The sequence below is a fragment of the Taeniopygia guttata genome, chromosome Z (genome assembly GCF_048771995.1).
Source record: "Taeniopygia guttata chromosome Z, bTaeGut7.mat, whole genome shotgun sequence".
NCBI lineage: Eukaryota > Metazoa > Chordata > Aves > Passeriformes > Estrildidae > Taeniopygia > Taeniopygia guttata.
In genome coordinates, this window is record NC_133063.1 from 67,102,839 (window position 1) to 67,126,918 (window position 24,080).

Sequence of the window (24,080 nt, forward strand, 5' to 3'; positions counted from 1 at the left end):
AAACCCAGGAATCTTCAAATTATTTACAATGAATATAGTGCAGCTAGAAGTAAACTTCAAAATCAATATGGAGTCCACAGTGCACCCTTCTGAGTTTTCTTCCATTTACTCTTCAGTATTATTTGATGTAAGAAAATTAAATATATTATTACTTCATGAAACTTATGCCAGTGGAGCGGGGGCGGGGGGGTGGGCAGGAGGGAGCAGGGAAGAGCAGCAGGAAAAAAAATCTGTGGTGTCTGACTGAAGGAATTTATTTTTTTGTGGTGGGGGAGGGTGACTGGGCAGAAATTGGATCCATCAAGCCTGACCTCTGTGCTACTGCAGTGCTTGATGGATTCAGCACAACTATGTGTAAGTTCAGGGCTCTACATGTGGAACTAACTGGGGATTTGGGACCATCCAGTTTCCTGCCATAGAGGGAGGATGAATTCACCCCTGTAAATTTCAGAAAAGGAGCAAGACACTTCCATAACAGAAACTTGCATTTATTTTTAGATCGTCTGTTCTCACTCAGTCTCATAGAGATCATGCTGAACACAGCATACCTCCCTTTCTCCAGCTACACGTGCCTCCTCTTCTCCAAATACATGTGCCTCCCCTTCTCCAACTACTTGCTAACACCAGGCCACCACTGCTAAAAACCAGTGTGTTCCATATTTCTCTAATGAGAAAAACCCCACACAAAGTTTGCAGTCACTTTTCAGTAGCTGCTGCTGCAGTTGCTAATCCAGCTTTGAGACTGTTTAAGTGTCGTGTCCCAAATATGACCTCTGGCAGTGTTTTGTCCGTCACTGTGGAGCACAGTGGTTGTTTTGTGCACATCCCCCCCTCAATGGTTTATTTCTTGGCAGCGTCTAAGTGTACAGGACAGGGAGGTGTGCACCCGCAGGTCGATACAGCTGGACAATGTAGACAATGTTCTGAATGCACATCTCCATCCAGAGCCATGGCTCCTGATGCTACAGCAGCTGCACAGAAACTCCAAGACTTCCAGATGTCAGGTACATCAGATTAGTGTGCAACTGTCTGTGCTCAAATTCCAAGTTTCTCCAGCTCTGAGGAATGAGATCAATCACAGGTGGATGAAATCTGGCAAGAGCCAGGACAGCAGCATCGACAAGTAAGAGAAAGTTGATGCATTCCATAATGGATGCCTGCTTTTAGCTGTGCTGTGCCAGGCCAGGAGACTGACCCACAGGCACACCAGAAATGCACCACTTGGTTACTTTGGACAGAGACCATTGCCCTCCAGGGTGTTTTGTGTGGTGTCCACCCCAGCAGATGAGAACTGAGATCAGCTTTTGCCTTGAGGGAGATCAGCAAACCTAATGGGATCATCATAGGGAAATACTGGCTTTTTGCACTTCTAGGCACATTCAAAAGCAGACCTAAAATATATATTGAAAAACAAAATAAAAATGTAGGGACTTGAAGCATTGTCATTGCTCTGGGGTTTAAAAAGCTCCTGAGCAAAGCCTCTTAGATCTTCATTCTGGATTGAAAAATTTCGGAGCTGATACACTTTCTCTTTTGTTAAATACAGCTGTAAATATATTTCACAGAATCACAAAATATTGTTAATTGGAAGGGACCTACAAGGATCATCAAATCCAAATCTTAAGTGAATGGCTCATATGGGGATCAAACCCAAAGTCTTGGCATTCAGCAACACCATTCTCTAATCAAATGAGTTTATCTCAAATTTCTGTGAATTCCATGCATGGAAGCAAGCTGAACTTGAGCAAGAAAGTCTACTACAGCCCACAGTTGCCTAGATACTGGGGCAACCTGCAGCCTGGGCTGTGTGCCTAAGACCCAAATTCAAATAAGAAGGGACCTCAGAGGTGTTTCACCACAGTGTGGGGTGCAGCAGCTGTGATTGTCAAAGTCCTTAATGGTGGCAGGATCCCATATCTCTGTCGAGGCTTCACAAAGATGCCATTTTCTTTAGTGACATTAACTTCACAGTTATTAGGACTCCCGGTGGGAGACCATGCTTTTCTTCCCATCAGACAAGGGAACTGAATTTGATGCATGCAGGATATCTTAGAGATCTATGTGAAAGTTGTCAAAAATCACTGTTTGTTTTCTCTGTTCTGAGATGCTGTGGTTCAAGCAGGATGCTTCAAAAAAAATGCCTACAGGAATGGGTTGTGCAACAGGACTGGTTGTGCAGGTAAAGCAAGCTGAGAAAGTCTAATCTGTAGACTGGACTTACTAATGAGTAAGTTCTTCTAAAGATTCAGACAAAATGGATCAGACACTTGAGCACTTTTGAACTTTCCCAAGCAATCAATAATGAAAATACCTCAAGAAAAAATAAAATATTTTCTAAGGATGCTGAATGTCCAGGAGCAATCATGATCGTCCACATCACAGCTCACCCTGGTTTCAGCAAGTCTGATAATCAAGCTTCTTGTTGGGAATCCTAATATGGATTTAGATCCTTGAGTTTAACAGCTTTGCTATTAATAGTTTAGCCATTGAATAATTAATAGCTCTGCTATTAAGCTGCCTTGCAAAGAGCTAATGAATTTTAACAGAGAAAAAGGAAGGGGGCAGTTAAATATCTTCAGTGATCCTGTGTATGAATATCAAGAACTTGCCCACACTGTCTTATCACACAAGTGTTTAAAGAAAAGATTTTTTGGGATTCTTGCTAGCATCTCTTAGGATTGTTATCTGTTGTCCATGATGATCTTATGAAGAAAAAGGGTATATTTCCTCATAACGTGGAGGTGACAAGTTATTACGGGCATAGTCTTCCAGCAGTCCTTCTGGTTCATCAGAACTGTCTTCTGACCTGAAAAGAGGAAGAGGAGCAGATACAAAAAGAATTTACCAAACACAGAGCATTCATGTAACTTCAGTGTTTCACCCTCTCAGCCTTATCTGGTAAAAGTACTCTCCAGCTTCTTGAGAAAATGCTATGAGATTAAGTTTTACTGAGATTCAGCTGTTTGCTGTTTTTTCATGAAGTTTAGAAGTGTCAGAAGGTGACTTTTGTCTTCACCCTGCCTATGCCTGTCATCCGTATTGCTGAGGACAATGGGTCAGCAGTTTTTCGAAAAGACTTTGATAAATGAACTAACAGTGACTTGTGTTGTAGAAAGGCTATAATTATGAGTAATCCCTATAATTAGAATATTTTTCCTGGGAGGAAAGAACTATATAAAATTATTTTGTGTACAATTTGAGTAGCTCCATACTGCTGTGCAACGTGAGTGATATTGTTTATGCCTCAAAACTAGGAAAAGAGGAAGAGCTGTAAAGTAGTTACAGTGGGAGAGCAGCATGTTGTGACCAGGTGTATTCAGGAGAGCATCTGGTACCAGACTGATTCTTGAATTGTTGCAGAAATGCTGTTTGTGTGCTGACTCATATGTTGTGATTGTGTTTGAGTCAAAGTCTCTGGCTCTACATGATGCCTTTTCCTAGTCTTAAAAAATTGAGAGCCAGACACGGTTAAGGGATAAAGGGGTTTTACCTCAGTATTTAATAAGGATCCTTATGGTGGAATGTGCCACAATGCACCCCCATGATAGATGGTATATACAATTTATAGACCTCACAAATTAGCATATCTAGCAGGGGTGCCCCAATGGGAGGCCTGGATGGATGGCATGATATTCCCTCATCTGTGGAATTCCCCCCTGGATGGGCTGAATCTCTAGTTTACAGGATATGTTATAGAGAGGACCTTGGTTTCCCAAGACAATGTAGGGTTTTCCAGCCTTCTACCATGAGGCCTTTATGATGTTTGGTCTCCTGGCCTAACAGAATACCAGAACTATGCTGAGTTATCAGACTTGAAGAATTACAAGCATGCATGCTAAGAATACTGAGACTATAAAAAAGTTATATAAAAGGTGTATTAAAAAAAAAGACAAAAAATCATCTTGGGTATTGTACACATAAAGGATGGTGAAAAATTACTCCTCCCCAGTACATCAGAGGTTCATACTCTGGGAAATACTTGACTTAATATCTTCTTACTAATTTCCTCCTTATTTTCAATGGCTGTTAATGTTAAACTTAACACCTCTATGTACTTTTGATTATTTACTTCTAGAGTAACCTCCACATTTTTGAATGTAGTGGTTGCTTGTAACTGCTCCAGTGCTTCTCCCTAGAAGTGCCTTTGGAGAATTGAGCATATACAAAGACTTGTGAATACCCCATTGTTTCCCCAATTTATACTTCACTGAAAACCAAAAGGCATTTATAAGTGAATTTAAATTGTATAAAAACACTTTCCAGGAAAAGTATGTTTTCTCACTCAAGAAAAATTCTTAACAAAGACAAAAAAATGTCTGAGAAGGATAATACCCTGGACTAGCCATAGTTTCTTATGAAACCAAACACAGTATTTAAAATATTCAGAAGCCTGTGTCCAAACACACTAAGGCATTTCAGAAGATGTACCTCTGATTCCTGGAATTCTCTGCAGGACAGTAGTTCTCATCTCCTGCAAAAGCCAGGTTATCCAGGGTGTAGGCAGGGCAGAAGTGAGGAGAACCCGAGGTGAGAAGCGGCGAGGCGCTGGCGGGAGCAGCACCGCAGCAGCTGAGCCCTGGATGAAGGTAGCCTGGACTCAGAGCAGCACCTTCCTGGGATGGGTACGGCGGAGGGATGTACTGCACCACCGTGGCACCGTGGAAAGTTATAGGCTGGTTAATGCCGGTGAAGACAAAGGACTGTCCACTTGCAGCCTGGTCAAGTTCCGATGTATATTCCTCTCTTTCTTTACAGGGTTTGCATGTAAGCATGTTAAATTTACAAACAGCAATCAGAACAAAAGTCACCCCAACAGACAGCAGAATAGGCCCTAGTAACTGAGTCCACTCCAGGTGAGTAATGCCATCATATTTTATCCATCCCATCACGGTGAAAGTGATCCCCACCAGTCCCAAAAACACACCTGAAAAGAGCAGAGTGGTGCCAGCTTTATCCCCGTCTGACACCAGGGCATCAGACCTGCTTGGCTGACAAGGAGTGACAGAAAAGACATTCAAGGAGAAATCTTCTACATTGTTGTTGTTGTTTTGCTCCATTACTGAGTATAACGTATCTTCTCCTTCAAGAGAAAGAGGGCTTGTAAAGGACTTGCCAGAGCATTTAAAGTCGAAGGTTCAGATTAGTTACACAAGAACTTTGTGTGTGTATGGTTAACAGAGTCCATCATGTGAAAGAATAAACTTTGCTTGAAAGAACAAAGGTCTGGGAAGTGAAGCCTGAAGCCATCACTAAAGATTTCTTGAATTACTACTATCACTTCCGAAATGGATTCACCCCTGCATGACTGCCTGTCTCCTTGTGCTTCTTCTTTAATTTAGCACCCATGATACTGTGCTCATTCTGGATAGCAGAAAAAGCAAGCTGAAGCTATTGCAGCTTTTCCTTGGCCCCAGCTAGCTGATGCATCCAACATATGGACAGCATATGTTTAGTCAGCAGCAGTGAAGAGATCCTTGCTCTCCACTTCCTGCTCAATTTTCTGCAGGAAAATTCCACATGGCCATTGCTAGGAATGCTTTTCCATGCTCTAAAGCATGACATTTATAGTCATGCCTGGACCTCTGCTGCAGCTCATTTTGCAGTTTATGGTTTAAAAAAATAGCGAAGTACGGTTCCTGGTATTTTTCTGGGGTAACCACTAGGTGAGCAGGAGGGTAAGTGGCAACAGGATGGTGAGCACTGAGAAGCCTGGGAGAACAGTTGGCTGTGGGAGAAAACTTATTTCAAGACAGTCAAAGCTTTCTAGCTGGTTGAAGTAGTAAAATTACCCTATAATTTCCCCTTAATTCTGGACATTTTTTGTAGTAGGTTTTAAGGTTTATATAAAAAATGCCCAAGTACCCTGAATAGCACATCACTGCAGGAATAAGAAAGCATCTCCTGTAATGCTAAACTTGACAGAGTGAGGAATCTTATCCTATACTCACAGGTACCTAGGATACTTCTTCATATCACAATTAATTGTTCTGCTGAACTCATGTCTCATGTATTAAACAGACAGACTATCCAATTTTGAAATTTTCTGTTTCCTAACAGTTTCAGACTAAAGTAATTGCTGCTGGAGGGTTCTGGTAGAATGTCTTTGTGTAATTCCTTAAGGAGGAAACATCTCCAACTACTCTGCCTGTTTTGACTAGCATGGCAGGGTACTACACACAGGACATTGATTATGCTCACGCAGTAGAACACATTATGCTAATTCCTGCTACCAGTAGTTATGGGGAAGCAAGCTTATCCTGAGATTTGTAAGATTAAAAATAGCTCTAGAACTAGAAAATTTACCTTTTAGACTGCTTCTTCAAAGACAGTAAAAGTGCCTTTAGTCTACTGTGCATTCACATCACACTGTGTGACAACAGCTCTTTCTTGGAAAGGGTTATTCACCAAAGTCGGCACCTTTAGAACTGATGATGAATGCAATTGCAGATGTCTTTCTCATTTTTTTAGCACATAGACTTTGAGGAATATTAATGCTGGTTTCCTTAAAAAAAACAACAAAAAAAACCCTGTGAAGCTTCCAAACGCAGCATTATTAAGTCACCACTGTCACCCAGGGTGTCAACACATTTTCTGACAAACACACTCAAGATCAGCCTTTCCCACAACACTAAGTCTGGTCAGGATTCTCTGCACCTCTTGAGTAAGAGATCAGTCTTGCAATGCAGTGGTTTTGTGCGATGACAACTCAATTATAAAGTGCTGAAATACTAGATAAAATTTCCTTGCACTGATAATTACAGCCAAAGTTTAAGTCACCTTTAACCTTACATTTGTTAAACTTAATGGAATGAACTGTTACTGCTCTTTACAAGTCAGGTTTTTCCATACCATGAATCATCCTTGCCACTGCTGAATCTTTCAGGCTTTCCAACATCCTTTTAAAAGCAATGCTATATTATAATAGCTGTCTAGGTTATAGTTTATACAGATGTAGTGTCACCTTGCTCCTTTCAGTCATTCAAGAACTCTGCAACTGCTATTTGCAATGGGATCGTGCTGGAGCACTTCCTCAATCCCACTGAATGGCTCGTAGATACTGTCTGGAATCAGAATTTTCCAAGTTGGGTGTTGTGTTATTCCACAGCTGTCTCTTTTCCTCTCGTCTAGGACATGATTTCATGATTGTTGAGCAAGTGCACAGTAGAGCTGAAGAACACAGGATTCCTTTTTCCTTTCCAAACTTACATGCCATTTGAACTTTTAAAATAGGATTGAAAATACTCTCCATTTGGTGTGCTAGGATCTACATCTAAATTACTCCTTTCCCTGTAAACTGTCCTTTCTCCGTAAGCCAGTTTCCTCTATGCATCCCCATATTTCTCCAATGATTTGTCCAGAGAGTGGTAATGCTGCAGTCAGGGAGCTGTCAAGGTCTTAAGAAATTATGGGATCACACTGATTTTTTTTTAAGACCAGTGTTTTGCTTTGTAAGTAAGTGTGTGCTCTGGGGACTCACTTTAAAAAGTCAACTCACTAAATACATCCCTTTTACTTGGTATCACTCTTAAGCAAAAGAGTTTTGGGAAACCAAGAAAAATTGGAGTGAGGTTTTTCAAAATGAATGCTGTTTTCAGATCTCAATATAGTTTTTTTCTCATCTGCTTCAGACCTTACCCTTCAACACAAGCACTGCTTTGCTTTCTGTTCCTCCACCTAATTTTATATTACCACTGCAGACTTCCCCTGCAGTGATTGCTGGTAGAAGCAGGTGCTCTGTTCTCTAACCCATTTGAAGAGTCATCCTAGTGCACACTGACAGGCTATCACTTAACCCTTTTTTCTTCTCCTTATGTCACCTATTTTTACACAGTTGTTCACATTATCAGCCCCTTGTAGGAAGGTTTTATTTTCTTACATGCCAATTATATAAGCAGGGACTTAGTCAAAGAACATGCAAAAAAAGCTGCATAACACACAGTATTGCACATTGATTAGCTTTAAAATGAGTAAGTACAAATTATCACTCCATAATTTAGGGAGATTAAGGAGACAGTGGTTCGAGTTAGTGGGACCTTTTCATAGAGAAAATAACTGCACATGGTGTCTTTAGTGGAAAATATGAATTACATGTGTAAGAGTAGTACACGAAGAACCACTCTGAGTGGGCCTTTCACCCCTGAACTACTGCACTGCCAGCCTCAAAGCACAAATAAATAGTGAGGAGCAGATTCAGCCAGCTGCCCACAATTGCACTTACCAGCAAGGTGGCTTTATTTGCTCCAGAAAATGTTGTCCTGTGAGCAAGCACACCAAAATGAAGGTTTTTCCATACCTAATTGTTGAAATGCATGTGTGGGTAATAGAGGGGGTTGCACTGAAGTCCGGCATGTTCACTGTAGAAAAGTGGAGATATTGGCACTACAAGTCATGATTCTGTAGAGACAGGATGGAAGTGGGATAAATGAATACAGCAACACAAACCACAAAGGGGAAAGATGGTGTGGGTGCAATCACCCCCTTGTGATAGCAAATGCTGCTATCACAAAAACATAGCAACATCGCAAAGACCTGTGCAATCTCAGTTTTTCAGATGAGTTAACTGCTCATTCTTTTAGCTGCTGTTGATGTAGGACGAAAGACTTTTCCTAGAGAAAAGACATTCATTTATGTTTTTGTGAATCCCTCTCAAATGCAAAGGATTGCAGTGCTGCAGTTAGAAGTAGAGCAATGTCAGTGCAGGCACTAAGGAAGAAAGACCTTAACTTCAGTTAGAGAGGACAAGCAATCTTTACCTCCCACTTTGCCTGTTTAAGTAAGTGTGAATCAGTAACCACCTTGACTTGCTCACTAGCATTTGTATGTCAAACACTTAAGCTAACCTTAGGGTAGAAAGAGGGTTATAGCACCATTAGTGGGACAGTAAAGTATCTCACTTCCTCAATAAACATGCTATTCTGTATTATTTTAAGCTACTTTTATAGTTTTACAAGGTGTTGCTTCCTTTCTAATACAGACATTTCACTCCTACTCCCCACATCAAAAATTCCTCCCTCTACTGCCATTCACCCAGTGGTAGCCTTCAGGGGTGAGGGCAGACTTGCTAGCCTCTTACTCACATTTTCTGACCTTGCTGCAACAGATTTCAACAACGCAGTTGGCAAACACTGTTGCACTGGCTATGTTAACTACTTCAGTGCCGAGCAGTCTGTAGAGAGGCACCAGCACATCTACTGAGTTTTCAAGTAATGATCTTCTAAGTCAAAAGTAAAAGATGCTTATACAGCTGTAAACTGATCTATTTCCTAAACATCTTCTCAAAATCCTAGAGAGATAAATTCAGTTTTCAATCCTTGTTTTGAGGGGTAACATCCAGCTTCTCAGGAAACTCAGATGCTAAGTCTGAAGTCAGCACTTTCTGAACCATAGTTTCTGTAAAGATTGCTTTTATAAAAGTAAAGTGATCTGTACTGAAGGCTCTGCAGTAGATGATCTGAATACAGTAACCTTGAAGGAAAACAAGATTATGTCTGTTACAGAGAACTCAAATAAGGCAACATATTTCGCTTGATTTGTCTGGTCTCTTGGGTGTATCTTGGGATCAACTGACTGAGCAAATCGAAGACAGCAGAACAGCTTGATACTTTTTCAGTTTACCACCAGAGGTAACTGATTTATTTTTTTAAGATGGTGAAATATTTCCAGATTTGTGAAAACATGTTTTGATATTTAGCCTTTTCAGAAAATGAGTGTTCTGAACAACAGGATAAAGCTAACATGTTGCATGGGATCTTTCCAGTAAAATACCCCAGCTTCTGTTCTTGTTATATGATAGAAAGATAAATTGAGAGAGAAACAGGCACCTTAGACATGTGCAAAGCTTTGTACACACAAATCATGCACAGTAGTGAGTCGCACTGTTTAAGCAGTAGGAGAAAAAACTTGAAAAAATAATCACAAAGATGGCAAATTATAGCTTGTATTGCAGATTGCATGTAAGGAGAAACATCCTTGAAAAACTCACTCTGTAAAAAATGTTTGAGAAAAGAGGACAAAATCCCTACTGGCTTTTGTGGGTTCCCTTTCTTCATACAGACATTTCCAATGGCTGAGTCATGCCAGTTTAATCAGCTCCTACATAATAAATCCCCCTCTGTGCCATATTTGCTCATTACTCGGCATGCATAAGCCCCTCAGCTCTATTGCTGGCTAAATATACTTCCCTCACTGGCTGGTTTGTTTTTGTGTGGCTGCATAAAGAGCTGTCCTAGCATAACTGATGGAATAACATAGAATTGGAAATGGCAAATGCGGGAGCTCCTGAACATTTCTCTAATGCAGTCAGCAGATGAGAGGCACGTTCATAGCAAGATTACACAATGCAATCACCTTTCCCTAGACACAGGAGGGAATTTAAGTTCTTAATTCATAGTCTGGCATCCTGTTACTGTCAAGTTCTTTGAAATCCAGCATGGCAGAGAACAAGTGAAGGTGTAACTGAGGTCCCAAAGCACATAGTTCAGAGACTCAGCTGAACAATTCAGAAATCACTCTTCCAACTTAATGCTGGCACATTCACCAGCCTGAACCAAGCCCAAAGTGTAGTCCTGCCACTTTTCTGGGCAGAGAATCCGATCTGTTTTTCTCGAACAGCATTCAGAGCAAGTTGTAAGATGCCGAAGATAGCAGCAACTCGGTTCCTCCTAATCATCTTTATCTACTACAAGCTAATCCTTCAGTTTGGAAACAGCTGCAAACACACACAAAATAGAATTAGAACCTCCACCCTGAAGGCAGGCCACTACCACTACCCTGGGATTGCAGCAGGATGGAAGAGCTAAGAGGGCTGTATTTCTGAAGGGTCTGTCAAGTGTTATGTCAGTAAAAAACATTTGTTACATGGGTTTCCACAAAACTGCCTCTCCTGCATCTGCTAAGTAATGTCTGCACCTCAAAAATACCATTGCTTTGTGGTGCTCACTCGCACACAATAAGCAGTCCTTGTATAATCCATGAATAATGATATAAACCAGCAGAATAACGCCCCTGAAACCAGTTGTTACCACAGTTAAACTTTTAGCCTACTATCTATCCTCAGGGCTGCCACTGGGCTCTTAACTGCAGCTAAAACTGATTTTCCTAGGGATTATACTTACATAAGGATCAGAGATAGCCTAAATATGGAGTGTTTGTTACCAGGCAGACCAAAAGGTAACTACTGTGGCTCTTCATAGCATCTTTATAGCAATCTGAACATCCCTATATGTGAATGCTCCTTGAGTATTTGAAAAGGCCATAACTTCGCAAGCAATATTTTCCATAAAAGTCATGCAAAAATAGAAATAAAACCACTTCCTAATTAATTTTTTCTTTGGACCTCCAAACAGATTTAATTGAAATAATCAAAAAAGTTGGTTTCTACAGCTATAAATAGAAATTGAAGCTGTAACAGAACAAGATGAGTGTTTAATGTTCTTGCAGTGAAATCCCTTCAGACTACTTTAGCAGAGACCCAGCCTTCTCTAGTATTTCTTGAAATCCAAATTCATTGTTTATTCTTCCTGATGAAAAATTAGACACAGCCAACATTATTACTTTTATTACAAAATGTAAATAAATTCAAAAATTGTAAATCTGTGCACATTTTATTAAAAATTAAGTGAACTGTCAGTCCTTTACGAGCTGGTGTCAGATGTGGCTAAGAAAATAGATGAAAAAGATAAGGAAGAAGATGGCGAATATTCATTATTTGTTATTGATGCTTTCTCTTCATATTTTGGTGGTGATTCAGAAGAAAGGTATAGCACTGGTAAAATAACTGAAGGTGAGCTGCTTCCAGAAATTGCATATATGGATTCATAGTCTCTAACAGCAACTGTTCTTTCATCATCAGCAAGCTGTGCTCTATAAAACACAAAACAATGTATTAGCATAATTCATTTATCTACAGTGAGTGAAATTTGACTTGATTTATATAAAAATACATGCACGCACACACTTCCTAAAAATCCCTGAAGCAAAGAACTTGCATAAGCATTAAGATTTCATTCTGTGGGCTACATTATGACTATATGAAAAGTCTATCATTTCAGAGGGGCAGGGCAAAACAAACTCCCTTCTAACCTTTTAGATCACCAGTCACAGCCTGGCTTATGGGTATTAGCTGCTTCTGGCTGTGCTGTTTCACAATCTCACTAAATCTTCTTCTGATCCCTAGCTCATAATGTATCTTTCCTTTTGTAGTGTATCACATACACACAGTCTCTTTCTTTTATAAAAGACAGTTACTAGAATGGGAACTGCATCCAAAAAAAAAAAATCATAATCCCTAGCCTTTTGAGATTTTACATGAAAGGCAATCAAACTTTTCTAGGCACTCCAGCAATCTATGGCAGACATAAGGAGTTGTATTCCCACTCATAGCTGGAAAGACAGAAGCAACTGGACACAACCAGACTGCAAAGCTCCCAGTGACATTGAAGGTGAGCGGCCAAGTATTCCCTGTCCTCCTCTAACCATCATAACTGGATCAAAATTGGTTGAACCCACATTGTTCTAGTACTTTGCCCATCTCACCCTGGAGCTGGCCCTCAGCATATTGCTTCAGCTGCTTCCCAAGAAAAGGGAAGACCTGCTTGCTCGTCATTATTCACTCCCAGAGCTGACTCATACATCTGTATCTACATAAATACTGAGTGAGGAGTACAAATACAGAGCACAGTCACCTCATCGTCAATGCTGTTACTGGTCTGTGAGCATTTTCAAAGGAGAGAGAAATACTACAAGACAAATGCTGAGCTGCTAAGTAACAGATTGCAGGAAGATGCAAGCAATTCTGGGATAAGACCATGACTCAGTTTACTAACAGCTCTCTCATCCAGCACAGGCTGCAGCACAATGCTTGCTGACAGAACACTGAGCAATGGATCCAAGAGGAAAATCACCTTTGTCCAGTAGCCACCAACATATGATACGTGTATCCCCTGCCATATTTGAGATCTTCAACCATGGCACTCTTATGAAGAACAAGGCTATTGCTTCTCTTCTATTAAAGCGCTCAGGAAGCAACTTGCACTAGTCAAGTTGCCCTGACTGCCAACAAGTGCTGAGCCATGAGAGAGCAGGATTGAGTGAAACCCCCAGAGGTGGTATCAGCTCAGCAGATCTCTGTGAGGACACTGGGAAACATGGAAGGGCAACAGCTAGAGCATCCTCATCAGAAAACACCACAGGGCAAGGTCAGGCTTCGGTTCTTTATCCAAGCCTGAGGTGTTTTATCCACTCCACTAGATACTATCCCAACAAACTGCCTCTTTGTGTACGTATGTTCACAAAACAAAGAAATCCACACCAGCATGAAACCATACCCACATGATTTTCCAACAGTTCCAGGGACGGCGACTCCACCACTTTTCCTGAGCAGCCTGTTCCAATGCTTTACTAACCTTTCCACAAAAAAATCCCTTCCATAATGACTAAGATAAACCTTTCCTGGTACAGGTTAAGGCCACTTCACCTTGTCCAGCCACTTGTTATGTGTCCCTTGCCAGGTTCAGCTCCAGTTTTACTTTGGTCTTCCTCATGGCCTCCCTACAAAACTGTGCTTCATCTCTAAACTCTTCCTAGGTCACCTTTCTTTCCCTTAACTTGACCAGCAAGTTCCTACTCACTCATACCAGTCTCTTACCCTCCTTGTCTGATTTCTAGCTCCTGGGGATTGCCAGTTCTCACGTTCTGTGGAAGAGTTGCTTAAAGATCTGCCAGCTCTCTGGCAGAGAGAAAGAAGCCAGATCTTCAACTCCTTTGTCCCTGAGGGCAGTCTGTCAGCGGATCCCACTGACTAGGTTCCCAAAGGACTGGAAGTCTACTTTCCTAAAGTCCAAGAGCTGAACTTTCACTCCTGACCCAAGCCCTATCCCTCATGCATGCTCCACCAGTGCATGATCCCTGCAGCCCAGGCTGCCTGCATTCCTGGTGTCCCAGTTAGCTCGCTTGTATTGTGACCAACAGATCCTGTAACACATTCCCTCCAGCAGGGCTGTCTGTCACCTGGCTCAGGCAGTTATCCTCCACACATTCCAGCAGTCTCCTGCATTGCCACAGCTCTCCAAGCTGCTTTTCCAACAACTGCTAGGGTGGCTGAGATCCCCCTGCAGGGCACAATGCCTCCTGTGCTGGAGCAGGAAGGTTTGGTCAAGGGGCTCCCCTTGGCCAGGCAGCTAAAGGTTCCCTTTGCAGACCCCAGCCAAAGGTTCCCTTTGCTGCCTCGCTCTCTGACTCCTACCCACAGGCTTTCCACCTGCTCATGGATATTCTTCAGGGACAGCTCTTCACATTCAATCCACCTCTTGCTGTAAAGAACAATCCCTCTGCCTCTTCTTCTTTTCCTGTCTCTTCTGAACAGCCAGCAGCTATCAAACACCACAATCCAGAAATAGGATTCATCCCACAAGATTTCAAGAACGGCAACAAAGTCATAGCCTTGCAGCAGCACAATGGCTCACACTTGCTTTGGCTTGTTGCCCATGCTGTGCCTTTACACCTTAGCTGAGATGCTGGCCATGTTGGCTCCCCAGAGGAACACCCCTTAGTTCCTTTGAGATAGTTCTCCGGTGTTTTCCTCCTGGCTTCTGTTACCTTAGAAGCCCTTGGCTCAATTGCCTAAGACTGTAAGTGCGTTCCAGTGTAGCCAGCACACTCCAGATTCAGAAGCAGGGGATCCCTGCATCGTGTTCTTTCTGAATCATTAAGGGCCTGAAAATAAGTTAAGGACTCCAGACATATGACACCTATCTCTGACTTCTAGTATGTGACCCTTGCAGTGACCTCTTTTACCCTCAAGTTAGCAGCTTACTGGTGGTAACTCACAAGGGATAAATAACCCTGCCAAGTTCTTGTGGCACAGGCAAGTCTTTGGTTAAGTTGGCAGCTCCTGCTCCCCGAGTCTGGTGGCGTCAATATTGGGCAATTCTGTTATAATCCATGTATGTAAGGATAAGGTGCAACATCTTGCAACCTCCCTTATCAGCATGCTGGAGCCATCTGTGATATCAAGGAATCCTTTCATCTCAAAACAAGGCAACAGCAGGAACAAGGTAGACCAGCACAGCAGGTCTAAGTTCCTCAAGGCAGAGACAAGGGGCACAGGGGAACTGAACACACTAGCAGATAAAGTAACATTCTCAGTGTCTGTGTGTAGGTGTCATAAAATACTTGCCAGAGGCTCCTAAAATTTGGCAATATGGTTATCCCGTCACTACCACACTGCTGTCAGTGACACCTCCTCTTGGATAATCTGTGGGAGAAATCTACCATGGGGCACTGATTTAAGGACTTCAGAAGTTCTTTCCAGTCATAATAACTTAATCCTCATGAAGGACACTCTGCAGTTTGTGTTCTCCTGGTACATGACAGTATTTTAATACCATTTCAAGTAACTTATCTGAAATAAGTTGCTCTAGAAAACTTTGTCATGCTTAGTAGTTAATTCACAGCAATTATATAAGAACAGGGTCTTGGATACCTAAAGAAACAGCTCAGATTTCTAAAATCAGAAATGAACACTCTTACCCATCACTGAAGATAGAGTGGTATGGTGGTGGATTTTCACTTGTAGGCAAAACACTTGATACAAGACAATGAGTCACAGTTGGTGACATAGGGTCAGCAAAATAAGGAGGCGGTGGGGGTGGAAATACCATCACAGCATCACCTAGGGGAAGAACACCAATTACTACTTCTGAAGATCTGAGCACCTCTGGTTATATTAACAGCATCCTATAACTTCTATTTGCCTAGCTTTTAAGATAAATGATCCCACATACACTTTAAGGATAGGAAAGTATTTAGTTTCCCTCCCAGAAATAAGTCATTCTAAGTTTCTCAATAAGTACTGCAGCGCTATAACAGAAGTCATTAATGTCTCTGAAAATTGATTTTGTGGACTGTGAGTTTCCCTACTAAGTTACTTGTAGTTCAAGGCACACTAACCACAACTATTGATACACAGTTCACTATTTCAATATATTGTACAGCAAAAAAATTACCAATTTCCACTCTGTAATTTAAGAGTTTAAAACTTGTAATTACATCTCTTACAATTGAGAATGTGGCTACAATTTAAAAAATACAGTACATTGGTTACAAATCAGAATCTTCTGTTTAAGGATCAGAGCTCAAGGCTAAAATAGATTTTAAATATAGCCATAGAAGTCTGTGATCTGCAGTGTCAATTACACAGTTTGAGAACAGAATTGGGGTTAGACTCATTTGTGCCAGGTCATGTTGCTTTACACAGTCAGACCTTACTTTTTATTCCAAAGAGAGATTCTGCCTTTTTGAGAAACGTAACTGAACTGACCATACAGAGAGCACAAGAGACAAAGTAACATTATTCTATTTCATCTGTCCTGACATGGCAGAACTGACATGCTTAGAGCTAATACTAAGTAATAATAATAATTAAGTAACACACAGATATAAATTATAAGTGGAAACCCCCCCACACTAATTCCCAGTGTAAAGTTCCTACGTTTTTTACTCACCTACTGTAACCTGAAAGGATTCAGGGCTCTGAGGATGTTCTTCACTTTCATAGGAGTCTTCGTTTATATTTATGTTTTGCTTCTTTTTAACATGAGCTATCACGAAGAAACACAACCCAGTGAGCACAATCAAAGGTCCCAAGATTTGAAGCGACAGGAATCCACAGCCCTGGAGGTCTATGTCAGAAGTGCCAGTGTGGTTGAGCTGTATCGTATGCCAGCCAGGGCTGCAACCAGGTACCCAAATGCCCAGGATGCTAATTAACATTCCACTAGTTAAAAACAGGAATCCAAATATGAGAAACTGGGCAAACTGACAGTTCCCACGACAAAAAACAAGGCTGTACACCTGCTCATTTTGCAATTGTCTTTGTCTTATATACATCCTGGCCTTTGATCGTGCCAGTAAAACACAAACCAGTCCAGTTACAGCCAGCACTGGCCCAGCAGCCTTAAGGACCTCGTTACAGTCACTGAAGCTTCCAGATGGACACGACTGGAGAATAAAGACTGAAAGAAAAAATCCAGCACAGAGCAACACAGCTCCAAAAACAAAAAGGAAAAAAATAAGTTTCCCATGTTGTCCATTACTTCCTTCACCTCCTGGTGCAGGAACAGCCACTGGATACATTACAACAGAATCTCCTCAAGCAGATGAGTTGTTAGAATTGAACAGCAGCAAACTACAGTAGAGCTGTGAACATGAAAATACAAAAACTAAAAGAAGAAAACAACCCAGCAAGATTATCTACATTATATTCCTTGCTTGCAAATTTGTTATTCAGCCTTTATTGTGTATGGTCCTGTATTTTCTATTTTGCAGTTCCTCCACTATGGATTACAAGGCCTACTCAAGTTTGCTTGATGTTATATGCCAATGGAAAGACAAAACTTGCTTTACAGTTTGACTTAAACATATTGTAACTGCTGTTGCACAGCTAAATTAATTGTTTCTTTAGAGAAATAGTCTTATGATTAATGGGATCTTATTTTGAAAGGATGAATATTTGAAACAAGGACAGGTTAGCTTTCCCCGTGAAAAGAGAGAGCTGCAGGAAATTTTTGTGCTGAACTGCAGGAAGTGACAGCTTGTGAGAAAGAGCATGTTAATGCAAATGAGCAATGACTATTGGACTTCTTAACCAAGTAAATCTTCTATTACCTTCTCAAAGCATATAAATCTTGCTTCTCTTTCCACAGGCAGTAAAGACCTCTCTGCTTCTCTTTTTCAATAAGCTTCCTGTCCCATGCTGCTGCAAAAGCAAATATTGAGATTATTTTTGGTTCTGTTCTGAAATAACAAAACAAAAAAAGAAAATTAAAAACACCATTCTGAAGACCAGTTCAAGTCTGATTTCATAGTGAGAGCTGGTAAGCATAGTGCTCCTACATTTCCTTTCAACTCCCCCTACTTCTGAGAACTTTGCCTTTGCTCAAAACATCTTTAAAAAGAAATTAATGAAGGTGACTCCCAGAAGGCTTCTGAGCCCACAAGACTCCAGATTCAGAAGTAAAACAGAAGAAAACAAAACAGTTTTGAGGCCAATAACAACCCCTATGGTAATAGAGATAACAAATCAGCCAGATGTGGATTTAATGGGGCAAGGGAAGCCTGACTGAAAGTTAGGACAGAGTTCCAGTCAGTGAGCTCTAGTACAAAAGAAATAAACTGTGCTGTTACCTACAAGGAAGTTTCTGCTACTCTGACACTCTGGCCTGCAGAGCCAGATGACACCAGCCACCAGATGGTGACTACCAGCCATGGAAATCTTGGCTAATATCCTTCAAAAGCCAACCTGAAATGCAGGGAAAGTTCAGACTATGGAAAACAACAAGTCTCATGGATAGACCACAAGAAAGCTGTTCCCTACCAAGTGTAGGAAGTACTTAGGTATGCTTGTGCTGCAGTGTTATGACACTGCCCTCTTGCCCTCATCAGCAGTCTCTCATGACAGACAATTCCACCTATCTCATGGCTATATAAAGACCAATATGTAGGGACTGGTGGAATTTGTCACAGATGGAAGCATAGAATCTGCTTAGTTACTGCTGTTTGTTGTTGTTTGCTGTAACCTTTAGCCTTGTCACTACCAGCTTCTACTGTCCTGCTACTAATTCAGATGACTTAAAGATAAAACATCAAATTAGCTTGGATCCTCCTCACATACACCTCTGGTACACTTACTCCACAAGAAAAACAAGGTATTTTGCAATTTCTGTAAGCAAACTGTTGAACATGTGTCCACCACAACAAGGTTTGTGTCACTCCCCAGTAACTGCAGTGCCCACCAGGATGAAAACTAAACACAATCACAGAACCCACCAGTGACTCAAACACATAATTATTTACCTGCAATGCCAGACAATCTATTGAGTCACTACTCAGCCACTTTTAAGAGTAGAACCCAGTTAAAGAACTGGCTGAGCAGATACATGAATGATGGAATTATTACACATTCTGCTGCTGAATATCAAAGCAGGCCCCCCAAGAGCACAAGAGAAAGCAGAGTACATCATGCAGGTGAGACGCTCAATGAGCACAAGATCTGAGGCAAGGAAAAAAGTTAACCTCTCCTGATTGATTTCACACTGAAGACCTTTAGCCTGGCACACTTTCAATACTTCATGAGCTGTAGTCAGTCTGAAGGCTCTATTTCTAGGCAGAAAAACATGGACTGGGATGATCACCTCTTTGATTTCAGTGGTCTTTACTAAGTAAATAAAATTCATTCTGGTAACTGCATATGCCCCATTCTCATAAATTATCTGAGCTGGCACAGGTTTCCTGACTTGCTAAATGCACATAGCTGAGTAAAACACTTCTGAAACACACACACACATAAATAAATCCCAGCAGAGCCTGGTTTCAGACATAAGCATCTTGAGATACTTTTCTGCTGAGGCACATTAACCTTTATAACACCAACACTCTACAGAGAATTCTGAATCCTTTCTTTGCAGTTCCCTCTAGGGAAGAAAACACAGTCTTATATACAAGCAAATTAAAACAAAGTAAGATAATGTGAAGGCAAAAAAAAGTAAACTCAAATATATATCCATTACAAAGAAATGTCTAGAGACTTGTACTCCTTACTACAACACAGTGCCTGCTTCTCGTCGACCAATCTTGTTGTTATGAGATTAAGCTAAAACACACATTAGAAATTAAGCATGTACACATTTTCTTCATTCTTTCAGGCCACAAAGAAGGAATATTCAGAACAGTCTGTTATGGCTTTGAAGATAAAAGCCACAGATTTTATGCTGGAAAATCCAAGGCAGGACTAATTTCCATTTACACTACCATGAAATTTTATCAGAAAACTCAAAGCAAAATAAAATTAATTTCTTGTTTTCAAGAAAAAGTATTTTAACAAAGAGGCAAGTATTTTATTGTCAGTGTGCTTGAAATACTGCCACTAGATCTCATATAGATCTCCACAGGCATATGGATGTAAAGGAATTTTCCCTTCATATTAAACTCAAGTCTGAAAGCAGACATGGAAATAACACCTTAGAAACCATTAGAACATAATCCACTAGTGTAGAGGCCCTGAAGTATGACAGGAAGAGGGAATTGGAAACATAGCTTATAATGAAGTTTGGTTATAAACTTAAATGACATCGTGCTTTACCTTTTTGTAAATCAGGCCTGTGCCAGGTATATAAAACACGAAATAACTTCACCATTTCTTGTAATTTTTCTGTGTAAAACTTGTAGTACAACTTCCATATTACAGAAAAATTTAAAAATACTTCCACTACAATTCTTCTTGAGCCTTCAGAGTTCATATTTTTGAAGATTTCCACTGCAAACACCAGGGCTACGAATTTACTTGCCCTTAATATTATGAAATTTGATAGCTTCATGCAGACATTATGAATTCAGGAACGGAATTTATAAAAAAGCACTGGAAGAATTAAAACACTGCTGCCCCTCTGTTTTATCCTTTCCAGAGCAGGTACCATTCCCCCTCTTGTTGCCTGCAAAAGCACACAAATAATTTCATGCACAAGTTTCAGGTCTAGTCTGAGTTATTTCAAAAACTATAATACTCTGCCAATTGTAGTCCACAATGGAAATCCCATTAGAATTTATAAGCCATCCTTTTCAGGGTCTTGAATTTTTCTATTTTTTACCTATGCTTCCAAGTTTTGAATCACTACTGGGAAGTTGCCACTGTGTGATTATTTTTGTGATTTTTTTTTTTTCCCCAGGTTTCAAATTAAACCATGACTCCTTATTGGTCAAGTTACTTTTATGGAAAAATGTTCTCAACTTCAGTCAGTTTAACTTCATATCAAAGTATGAATGGCTCCCTGTGTCTGAATTTCCTTTTTTGTTCATATCTGCTTCTGTACCCACACCATTTTCTTCATTAAATCCCAGTTTCCACCTGAACTGGACTCTTAATTTGGCATTCAGAGACACTCATCCATGAGTAGAGCTGGTCAAACTAAATTGTAATGCACAACCTTCATTCCAACACTCTTCCCTCTCCATGGTGTTTTTAACCACTTATTTGAAGAGATAGTGGGAAATGCCCAACAGGATGTACTGTCAGTGTTCTACTTTTAAGATACAAAACTACAAGCAGTAACAAGTTCTGAGATGCCAAATACATGCAATTTGGCCTCTTATGTATGGTCATTAATTAGTACCTGATAGTGCTCTTGTCTCGCAGAATGTAAGACTCAGATATCATAAAAGATTTCAAGGTTTAGACAGTGTGTATAAAGATTCCTAAGCTGGGAGTAGATGCCACAAGAACTCTGCACATAAGGGTCAACAAAATTATTGTTTCAGCTTACAGTATAGGAAGATTAATGCTGTGCTGTTATTTATGATCACTGCAGGTGGGGCAGGAGCCACCTGAAGAAGTACTGGAAAGCAGCTGCAGTAAGAAATTCCAGAAAGTGGGATGAACCCTGCCACTCTCCCGAGATATGTGCACCAGGGATCTTTCTCACCACACATCAGCACAAATAAGGGATTCTGACTGTGCCAGACAGAAATGCATTCTGCAAAGCTGCCAATTCCTGTCCCTGCAGACTACAAGAGAAAAGCAGCTACAGTGAAAGATGGTCCACAAATGTCCCTTACTCACTTCACCAGGAAGAATGCTGACACCACAGTCGGACAGGAGGACCCCAAGTCTCTCTAAACAGCCAGGAGCTTGCAAAGCAAAGCTTGGTAAGCCATTGACTAGAGGCCATGCAGGCAACTAGGACAGCACACAGATTCAATAATGAGCTCTGAAGGGTCCCATGCTCATTGGTGGGATGCTTTTTCAGGACACACTAATGGCACACAAGAGCTGTGGCAAAGCAGCTCCTGTATTCTGGAGAATCTGCAAGGAGACTAGGGATAAAACAGAAAGATACTGTTAGCTGATGTTTTTCGAACAGGTAACACATGACAGACCAGTTTCTAGAAATTCACAGGAAGGTCTGTCTCAGGGAGCTGATATATCTCAAAGCAGGAAAAGGCACAAATCAAAACGACTTACAGATCTTTGACCACAGGACAGGCCATGGTGACTATCAGGGAGATGCAGGGCTCCAAAAGCCACCTAAAGCCATCCTGTCCCAGTTTCCTAAGGCCAGCCTAGGGCATAAGCCAGACAATTTAACGGGCAAGCAATTAAGCTCTACTCCATTTAGGAAAAGCAGCATTCCATGGCATACCCCTCCTCACACACCAGCCCGTCAGGTAGAGTCTATTCTCAGTCTGTTAGTCTTAGTCACAGTAAGAGCTTCAGGAAGATGAACCATACCCCAAAAGCTGCCACGCATCATGTCGGAGCAAGAAGCGATGCAGGGCAACCTCTCCGTGACGGAGCAGCACCTGAACCTCCTCACCTGTACGCCAGCATCAGCCACGAGTGTACTGCACGCCAGAACAGCTGCAGAAGCCCCTTCAGAGCTATTCCAGCCTCACTCAGGGATGGCCTGGAGGCAGCAGCGGGGAAGCAGTGTGGCGAGAAGACAGGATTACACCCGGATAATACCCACGCACAGCGGACAGAGCGAACGCACGGGAATGGCGGCGGCAGCGGGACCCGCGGCGCGGCCCCGCCCGCCCGCGGCGGCGCCTGGCGGAGGAGCCGCCCCCGAGCCGCTCCAACCCCGCGGGGCCGCGGCCGCCCCGACACGGCTGCACCGCCGCAGGGCCCCGGGGGTCGGCGAAGAGCTCCGGCGCCCCTCCCTTACCTGGCGGCGGCGCGGAGGCCGCAGCAGCGCGGCCGGCGCCGCTATTTGAGCACCGGCGGCGCGGCAGGGCCGGGCCAGCTCCGGCCGAGCCGCCCCGGGGCAGCGGGCGCGGCGTCACCGCCCCCGTGCCCAGCGGCCCCCCCGGCCGGGCCTGCCCTGCCCGCGGCTCCCGGCGGCTCCCGGCGGCTCCCGGCGGCTCCCGGCGGCTCCCGGCGGCTCCCGGCGGCTCCCGGCGGCTCCCGGCGGCTCCCGGCGGCTCCCGGCGGCTCCCGGCTCGGGGCTCGCCCAGCCGGTGTCGGTGCGGCTCGCAGTGCACGGCAGTGGCACGCAGCTCTGGAGTCGGGTTCGCGTGGCCCAAGTCAGATGTTCCCTGAAATACCCGCGGTTTCGAGGTGAGGCAGGCGAGCAGCCCCGCTCAGGATGCCTGTGCCACGTTTGCCGTTTTACAGAATCACAGAATATTCTGAGTTGAAAGAAACCTGTAAGAATCATCAGGTGCGCCTCTCCAGTAAATGGCCCATACACGGGTTGAACCCTCAGCCTTGGCATTGCTAGAACAAGGCTCTGTTTCAGGAGCCTGTAGTAGTCCCTTAACAGCAGCTTCTAACCCTTGGGAGCTTGTTAGGCAAGCTAAAGACAGGCTGAGCCTAGATGTGACAGATCTGCTTCAGTGGTGAGCCACGTTAGCTGGTGGAAATGGAAGAAGATGCTTTCTTGCCAGGTACAGGAAGTGGAAGGAGGAAGAAGCTGGCTTTGGTAGCTGAGATGAGAGAGTTGTGATGTGCAAAAAGCAGCTGTGTGAGTAAGCAAGGAGCCAGGGAAGGAAGATCAAGATGCACCATTTGTAAATGCTGTAGCAGTGGCAGGACCAAGACAATGTGACTGAAGTTTGCTTAGGTGTTTAGCAGCAGCCTGGTATCCAGTGAGATGTGGATGAATCCGTTTGGGTTTATGTGAATCAAAACAAGATGAGCCAGAATAGGGATGGAGTGATGCTGGGAAAATAGATGGCAGGAGGAAAAGAGAGTCATCAAAATCATGCTTGACAGAGAGATGCTTTGGTTAGACAGTATGATTGGGTGAAAATCCTGTATAGCTCTTCACAGGCAATCTGCATTTGGGTAGAGAGCAAAGAAAATTGGGAAATGAATTGATAACCAAAGAGTGTATGAAAATATATTTGGGTGTAGGAAGGAGCTTGTCATGGGGCTTTGAGGTTTCCAGAACTGTGAGCTCCAGAGTGTTAATGACCCTTTGATGTCTCAACTGTTTTATATCCCAATTCTGTTGACTGGAAGGGCTTTAGTTGTGTAACACTCACAGTACTACTTTGAAGGGTTTCATGGTAAGGATATTGGGAAGTAA

General features: G+C 42.3%; 2 protein-coding genes across 7 annotated transcripts; both read right to left on the bottom strand.

The window, feature by feature from the left end:
• Positions 1-472: 472 nt before the first annotated feature.
• On the bottom strand, positions 473-5,123 carry TMEM174 (transmembrane protein 174). The gene is made up of 2 exons (XM_002186771.5): positions 4,429-5,123; positions 473-2,806 (listed from the first exon to the last, which is right to left on the bottom strand). Exons 1-2 carry the CDS (start codon positions 5,055-5,057, stop codon positions 2,704-2,706), a joined length of 732 nt encoding a protein of 243 aa, XP_002186807.1. The 5' UTR covers positions 5,058-5,123; the 3' UTR covers positions 473-2,703.
• Positions 5,124-11,486: 6,363 nt separating this feature from the next.
• Positions 11,487-23,086, bottom strand: TMEM171 (transmembrane protein 171). 6 transcript variants are annotated; one of them, XM_072922089.1, is made up of 6 exons: positions 22,365-22,685; positions 21,611-21,864; positions 17,665-17,755; positions 16,503-17,196; positions 15,529-15,670; positions 11,487-11,862 (listed from the first exon to the last, which is right to left on the bottom strand). In XM_072922089.1, exons 4-6 carry the CDS (start codon positions 17,131-17,133, stop codon positions 11,634-11,636), a joined length of 1,002 nt encoding a protein of 333 aa, XP_072778190.1. In that variant the 5' UTR covers positions 17,134-17,196; positions 17,665-17,755; positions 21,611-21,864; positions 22,365-22,685; the 3' UTR covers positions 11,487-11,633. The 6 variants fall into 6 exon arrangements, with proteins under 6 accessions (XP_072778190.1, XP_030113937.1, XP_030113934.1 ...); XM_030258077.4 differs by lacking the exons at positions 21,611-21,864; positions 22,365-22,685 and adding an exon at positions 22,716-23,086 and having other exon boundaries at positions 17,665-17,752; XM_030258074.4 differs by lacking the exons at positions 21,611-21,864; positions 22,365-22,685 and adding an exon at positions 22,716-23,086.
• Positions 23,087-24,080: the final 994 nt, after the last annotated feature.

Excerpts from the sequence above, each read along its gene's own strand:
- TMEM174 (XM_002186771.5), bottom strand. The coding sequence starts at position 5,057 with ATGGAGCAAAACAACAACAACAATGTAGAAGATTTCTCCTTGAATGTC. Across the intron at positions 2,807-4,428 it reads GAGAATTCCAGGAATCAGAG|GTCAGAAGACAGTTCTGATG; the intron begins GTACATCTTCTG and ends TCCTCTTTTCAG.
- TMEM171 (XM_030258077.4), bottom strand. The coding sequence starts at position 17,133 with ATGTATCCAGTGGCTGTTCCTGCACCAGGAGGTGAAGGAAGTAATGGA. Across the intron at positions 15,671-16,502 it reads ATCCTTTCAGGTTACAGTAG|GTGATGCTGTGATGGTATTT; the intron begins GTGAGTAAAAAA and ends TTCTTCCCCTAG. Across the intron at positions 11,863-15,528 it reads CACTCTATCTTCAGTGATGG|AGCACAGCTTGCTGATGATG; the intron begins GTAAGAGTGTTC and ends TGTGTTTTATAG.